Here is a 7,500-nt window from a genome sequence, read left to right as displayed (position 1 = left end):
CCGGATGAGCACAGGCTTCTGTCGGCTGTGCCGGTCTGATAATGAGCTGACCTCTGACCTCCCACAGGCCGGATGAGCACAGGCTTCTGTCGGCTGTGCCGGTCTGATAATGATCTGACCTCTGACCCCCCACAGGCCGGATGAGCACAGGCTTCTGTCGGCTGTGCCAGTCTGATAATGATCTGACCTTTGACCTCCCACAGGCCGGATGAGCACAGGCTTCTGTCGGCTGTGCCAGTCTGATAATGATCTGACCTCTGACCTCCCACAGGCCGGATGAGCCCAGGCTTCTGTCGGCTGTGCCGGTCTGATAATGATCTGACCTCTGACCTCTGACCCCCACAGGCCGGATGAGCACAGGCTTCTGTCGGCTGTGCCAGTCTGATAATGATCTGACCTCTGACCCCCCACAGGCCGGATGAGCACAGGCTTCTGTCGGCTGTGCCAGTCTGATAATGATCTGACCTTTGACCTCCCACAGGCCGGATGAGCACAGGCTTCTGTCGGCTGTGCCGGTCTGATAATGATCTGACCTCTGACCCCCCACAGGCCGGATGAGCACAGGCTTCTGTCGGCTGTGCCGGTCTGATAATGATCTGACCTCTGACCTCCCACAGGCCGGATGAGCACAGGCTTCTGTCGGCTGTGCCGGTCTGATAATGAGCTGACCTTTGACCTCCCACAGGCCGGATGAGCACAGGCTTCTGTCGGCTGTGCCGGTCTGATAATGATCTGACCTCTGACCTCCCACAGGCCGGATGAGCACAGGCTTCTGTCGGCTGTGCCAGTCTGATAATGATCTGACCTCTGACCTCCCACAGGCCGGATGAGCCCAGGCTTCTGTCGGCTGTGCCGGTCTGATAATGATCTGACCTCTGACCTCTGACCCCCACAGGCCGGATGAGCACAGGCTTCTGTCGGCTGTGCCATGGGCAGTTCTCCGCGCGGCGTCTGCGGCAGGCCTTCGCTCAGCTCCAGGGCTCCTGCGGGCTCTATCCGCTCTTCTGCTCAGACTTCCAGCAGCTGCTGGGGATCCCCATGGACCGAGACCCGGCTCTGTCCCAGTTCATCTGCAACAGCTGCCACGCCCAGTTCTACAAGTGCCACAGCATCCTGCTGGACTTCAGGAAGCGGGTCAACCTCTCGCCCCTCTCCAGACGCAGGTGACCGCACAAACAACCACAATAACACAAGTTAACTCAAATACGTCCATCTCAGGGCTCCAGACTAACTAAAGTGCATGTCGGTCCATTTTACAGCACACACACACACACACACACACACACACACACACACACACAAGCCGCCTTGAAGTTGGAAACAGCGTCTCTTGCGTGGATAATTAGTACGTGTATTTTCTTAATTTCTCCAGTATGACGGCAGGCACATTTACTGGTCGCTCATGTGTGACTGGATGTAAAATTCAGTCGCACACTCACAAATTGTAGTCGAGCGTTTGGTCTCAGTCTGGAGCCCTGTATTTATCATTCTGATGTCATCCTAAATGATGGTGTGTTCTCTTTCAGGAGCAGCACTGAGCGCCCGTCCTCACAGGGAGACATGGCTCTGTTCCGTAAGTGTTCACAGACGCGCGTGTGTGTGCGCGTGTGTGTGCGTGAGAGTGTGTGTGTGCGCGTGTGCTTGCGTGTGCGTGAGAGTGTGTGTGTGCGCGTGTGTGTGCGTGAGAGTGTGTGCGTGAGAGTGTGTGTGTGTGTGTGTGTGTGTGCGTGAGAGTGTGTGTGTGTGTGTGTGTGTGTGTGTGTGTGTGTGTGTGTGTGTGTGTGTGTTAGGGGTGCACCGATCCGATATTAGGATCGGATATCGGCCGCGATACTGACAAAATAGCTGGATCGGGGATCGGAAAAATGAACAGATCCACAAGCCGATCCAGGTGTTTTTTTCCGTCGCAGGCTCGCAGCAGAACCGACGTCATTCGTCAGCTTCACGTGTGTCGCATGCTAGAAGAGAGTCGGCTGTGTGGAGGAGATATTTCACGCTTGCCACGCGAACTAGTTCGCAATGTCTGCAAAGTAACTTAAATGTTTCGAGGGGAGGTGGTATTACTGCAAAGTCAGGGTTTTTCCTGCATTGAACATTTTTTGACGGCCAAAGCCTAATTTGATGAGTTATTGTGATTTACGAGTGATGTAGAACAGATGCTGCGCTCGTGACTGAGTGACAGAGAGACCGATCTGAGAGCTCCTCCCCCGCGCGCGCTCTCTGGGTCTTCAAAATAATCAGTGTTCGCTCTCATATTTCACATATTAATCCAAATCAAAAGCTCGGAAGACCGAAACCATGTTGCACGTGACACATTCGGACAACTTTGTCCTTGAAATATCGCTGGGTGTGAATTGCGCTCAAAAAACATTGCCTCTTCTCTGACCAGCTGACATAAAGCATACTTTCAATAAGCGGGAGACAAATTATATCCAGTTATGAAGTGTTTTCTGTGTGTTGACATCTTTCGCGATGTTCTAACAGACAGGATTCACACACAACGCGTCTGCTAATGTCCGATTCGTGACCTAATGACTCCTTTGAACAGAATAATTTTAACGACTGGCCAGAACAACTGATCTGTCCAACACTGAACTCATGAACTCAGTTTATTAATTTACTCAGAACGCAACTGAAATGAGAACACAAGTGTTTACCCAATTAAGCAAGAGTGGGTAGTAAGAATTATTTTTAATTATCAACAGTATTTCAGCTTATTTCTGTTGACAATGTGTAGTAAAATAAATAGGCCTAGCCTACAATCATTTAATCTGGAGTGAGGTGAAACCAGAACAAAGTTGTTATTAGCTAGCTGATCATTTTTATTAAATTGCATATGGCAGAAAATTAAGACTATTTGTTAATTTGTAATGCTACTTTTTAATATTGATATGATTATATACCAAAACAATGATCTGTAGTGTAAACATTTTTTGGTAACTGTCAGATTACTATTGTATGTTTGACTGTTTTTTGTTTCCACTGCTACATTTTATTTATTTAAAGAAGTTTGATTACATTCTATTTTAGATTTGAAAGCACAATTGTTTTTTAAATAAATAAGAATTCAACACTTTACATACATCTGTTATTTTGTCTTAGTTATGTTTAGTTAGTAAAGTCTGGTGCCTTTAGTCTCTTCAAGGAAGGTATAAGGTGGAAGATATACAGTTTATTATTAATTCAACAATATATCGGATCGGTATCGGGTATCGACAGATACACAAAGCCCAGGCATCGGTATCGGTATCGGGACTGAAAAAGTCGGATCGGTGCACCCCTAGTGTGCGTGTGTGAGTGTGTGAGTGTGTGTGTGTGTGTGTGTGTGTGTGTGTAGTGTGTGTGTAGTGTGTGTGGAGTGTGTGTGTGGAGTGTGTGTGTGTGTGTGTGTGTGTGTGAGTGTGTGTGTGTGTGTGTGTGTGTGTGTGTGTGTGTGTGTGTGTGTGTGTGTGCGCGTCTCACTGCTCTCGTGTGGGCCAGGCTCTCACATCACGGCGGACAGAAGCTGTCTGCACAGTCTGGTGTCCTGGGCTCATGGGCATGCGGACGGCTGCAGATCCTGCCCCGGCCTGCAGGAGGTGCTGGAGGGCCAGTGCAGAGGCGCGCTCAAGCTGGTGTGGGCGTGTGTGGACGGGCACAGTTACGCGATGGACACCAGGTCAGACGCTGAGACTCCAGCAGACCCAGACCCGCAGCCAACGAACAGCGTCCACATGGAGAGGTCAGAGGTCGCTCACAGCGGGACACCAGGTGAGCCAGACACGCGAGAGAGTGCTAATCACTTCACCGGTCATAATGTTATGCCTGATCGGTGTATATACACTCACCTAAAGGATTATTAGGAACACACACTAATACTGTGATTGACCCCCTTTGGCCTTCAGAACTGCCTTAATTCTGCGTGGCATTGACTCAACAAGCTGCTGAAAGCATTCTTTAGAAATGTTGGCCATATTGATAGGAGAGCATCTGCAGTTGATGGAGATTTGTGGGATGCACATCCAGGGCACGAAGCTCCCGTTCCACCACATCCCAAAGATGCTCTATTGGGTTGAGATCTGGAGACTGTGGGGCCATTTTAGTCCAGTGAACTCATTGTCATGTTCAAGAAACCAGTTTGAAATGATTGGAGCTTTGTGACGGAGCATTATCCTGCTGGAAGTAGCCATCAGAGGATGGGGACATGGTGCTCATAAAGGGATGGACATGGGTAGAAACAATGCTCAGGTAGGCCGTGGCATTTAAACCATGCCCAATTGGCACTAAGGGGCCTAAAGTGTGCCAAGAAAACATCCCCCACACCATTACACCACCACCACCAGCCTGCACAGTGGGAACAAGGCATGATGGATCCATGTTCTCATTCTGTTTACGCCAAATTCTGACTCTACCATCTGAATGTCTCAACAGAAATCCAGACTCATCAGACCAGGGGCCGGTTGCATAAACCGTTAAGACTAGTCTTACAAGTTAGACATACATTTTTTTCTTCCAAGACTGTTCATAATTTTTTTTTAAAATCAGTTACATAAACACATAGACTGGCCTAATTTGATATGAAAAGTAAGACTGAATGCCACTTGCCTAACTGCTAGTGGCTCATACTAGATCTGAAGACACTGTCTTAACATAATGGCTTAGGTTATGCAACTGGCCCCAGGCAACATTTTTCCAGTCTTCAACTGTTGAATTTTGGTGAGCTGGTGCAAATTGTCGCCTCTTTTTCTTCTTTGTAGTGGAGATGAGTGGTACCCGGTGGGGTCTTCTGCTGTTGTAGCCCATCCGCCTCAAGGTTGTGTGTGTTGTGGCTTCACAAATGCTTTGCTGCAGACCTCGGTTGTAACGAGTGGTTATTTCAGTCAAAGTTGCTCTTCTATCAGCTTGAATCAGTCGGCCCATGACCTCTGACCTCGAGCATCAACAAGGCATTTTCTCCCACAGGACTGCCGCATACTGGATGTTTTTCCCTTTTCACACCATTCTTTGTAAACCCTAGAAATGGTTGTGTGTGAAAATCCCAGTAACTGAGCAGATTGTGGAATACGTCTGGCACCAACAACCATGCCACGCTCAAAATTGCTTAAATCCCCTTTCTTTCCCATTCCGACATTCAGTGTGGAGTTCAGGAGATTGTCTTGACCAGGACCACACCCCTAAATGCATTGAAGACACTGCCATGTGATTGGTTGATTAGATAATTGCATTAATGAGAAATTGAACAGGTGTTCCTAATAATCCTTTAGGTGAGTGTATAGTGCCTTTTGAGGTTGTATAACATCCTCAGATTGTGATAAATGGCATATATTCTGTGTGTGTGTGTGTGTGTGTGTGTGTGTGTGTTTCAGACACTCGTCCCTGTGAGGAGACGCCCACTCCTGCAGCGCCACTGCTCATGGACGGCGATGATGCGGACAGTGACCTCTCAGACAGGTAATCACATGACCCGCAGCCGCCAGGAACCCCAGGAGATCTGCTAGTGAAGCTTGAGGTTGTGTTTTCAGGAACATGTTGAGTGACGAGGAGTGTGAGGACCGGAGGAAGAGCGGCTCCTCAGAGGACAGCTGTGATCTGAACCCTGACAAACGGTAACACACACACTCACTGATGCATGCTGGGCCTGATGCTGAGCGCACACACACTCGCTCTAACCCTTCTGTCACGTGTGTCAGCTCTTCAAAGAGGAAAGAGGCCAAGACACTGGAGCCCAAAGCCCGGAGGAAACCTGGGCCGAAGCCTGGCTGGAAGAACAGCATCAAGCCCGAGCGGTAAGAGCAGATCACATGCTTCAGTGCACAGTGCCTGTGATTGGTCAGCTGATGCGGCCCACTGTGTTTCCTGCAGAGAGGAGCTGCCCACCATCTACAAGTGTCCTCATCAGGGCTGCACGGCTGTGTACAGAGGAGCCGACGGCATGAAGGTACGGCCCCCTCACACACACACACACACACACACACACACACACACACACTCACTCACACTCATGAGCTGAACTCACCGGCTCTGTCCCTCTGCAGAAACACATAAAGGAGCATCACGAGGAGGTGCGGGAGAGACCCTGCCCACATCCCGGCTGCAACAAGGTCTTCATGATCGACCGATACCTGCAGAGACACGTCAAGCTCATACACACAGGTGACGACACGTCAAGCTCACACACACGGGTGACGACACGTCAAGCTCATACACACAGGTGACGACACGTCAAGCTCACACACACGGGTGACGACACGTCAAGCTCATACACACAGGTGACGACACGTCAAGCTCACACACACGGGTGACGACACGTCAAGCTCATACACACAGGTGACGACACGTCAAGCTCACACACACAGGTGACGACACGTCAAGCTCACACACACGGGTGACGACACGTCAAGCTCACACACACGGGTGACGACACGTCAAGCTCACACACACGGGTGACGACACGTCAAGCTCATACACACGGGTGACGACACGTCAAGCTCACACACACAGGTGACGACACGTCAAGCTCATACACACGGGTGACGACACGTCAAGCTCATACACACGGGTGACGACACGTCAAGCTCACACACACGGGTGACGACACGTCAAGCTCATACACACGGGTGACGACACGTCAAGCTCACACACGGGTGACGACACGTCAAGCTCACACACACGGGTGACGACACGTCAAGCTCACACACACGGGTGACGACACGTCAAGCTCACACACACGGGTGACGACACGTCAAGCTCACACACACGGGTGACGACACGTCAAGCTCACACACACGGGTGACGACAAGTCAAGCTCACACACACGGGTGACGACACGTCAAGCTCACACACACGGGTGACGATACGTCAAGCTCACACACACGGGTGACGACACGTCAAGCTCACACACACGGGTGACGACACGTCAAGCTCACACACACGGGTGACGAAACGTCAAGCTCACACACACGGGTGACGACACGTCAAGCTCACACACACGGGTGACGACACGTCAAGCTCACTCACACGGGTGACGACACGTCAAGCTCACACACACGGGTGACGACACGTCAAGCTCACACACACGGGTGACGACACGTCAAGCTCACACACACGGGTGACGACAAGTCAAGCTCACACACACGGGTGACGACACGTCAAGCTCACACACACGGGTGACGATACGTCAAGCTCACACACACGGGTGACGACACGTCAAGCTCACACACACGGGTGACGACACGTCAAGCTCACACACACGGGTGACGATACGTCAAGCTCACACACACGGGTGACGACACGTCAAGCTCACACTCACGGGTGACGACACGTCAAGCTCACACACACAGGGTGACGACACGTCAAGCTCACACACACAGGGTGACGACACGTCAAGCTCACACACGGGTGACGACACGTCAAGCTCATACACACACGGGTGACGACACGTCAAGCTCACACACACGGGTGACGACACGTCAAGCTCACACACACGGGTGACGACACGTCAAGCTCACACACACCGGTGAC

At 50.8% G+C, this 7,500-nt stretch overlaps 1 protein-coding gene across 2 annotated transcripts in view; it reads left to right on the top strand.

The window, feature by feature from the left end:
• Positions 1 to 7,500, top strand: part of znf276 (zinc finger protein 276) — a 14,645-nt gene that overhangs the window by 4,406 nt on the left and 2,739 nt on the right. The window contains exons 2-10 of one of the 2 annotated variants that reach the window (XM_079809172.1): positions 754 to 836; positions 911 to 1,163; positions 1,527 to 1,573; positions 3,481 to 3,750; positions 5,346 to 5,430; positions 5,502 to 5,585; positions 5,670 to 5,765; positions 5,842 to 5,917; positions 6,015 to 6,132. In XM_079809172.1, coding sequence (XP_079665298.1) covers positions 827 to 836; positions 911 to 1,163; positions 1,527 to 1,573; positions 3,481 to 3,750; positions 5,346 to 5,430; positions 5,502 to 5,585; positions 5,670 to 5,765; positions 5,842 to 5,917; positions 6,015 to 6,132 — 1,039 coding nt within the window. In that variant the 5' untranslated portion in view covers positions 754 to 826. Of the gene's footprint in view, positions 1 to 753; positions 837 to 895; positions 1,164 to 1,526; positions 1,574 to 3,480; positions 3,751 to 5,345; positions 5,431 to 5,501; positions 5,586 to 5,669; positions 5,766 to 5,841; positions 5,918 to 6,014; positions 6,133 to 7,500 lie in introns of both variants that reach the window. The other variant, XM_079809171.1, reaches the window with a different exon arrangement.

This window comes from Gobio gobio (genome assembly GCF_949357685.1).
Source record: "Gobio gobio genome assembly, chromosome: 25".
In the NCBI taxonomy this organism is placed as follows: Eukaryota; Metazoa; Chordata; class Actinopteri; order Cypriniformes; family Gobionidae; genus Gobio; species Gobio gobio.
The sequence above is the reverse complement of the archived record's forward strand: the minus strand, read 5'-3'. Positions and strand labels throughout refer to the sequence as shown.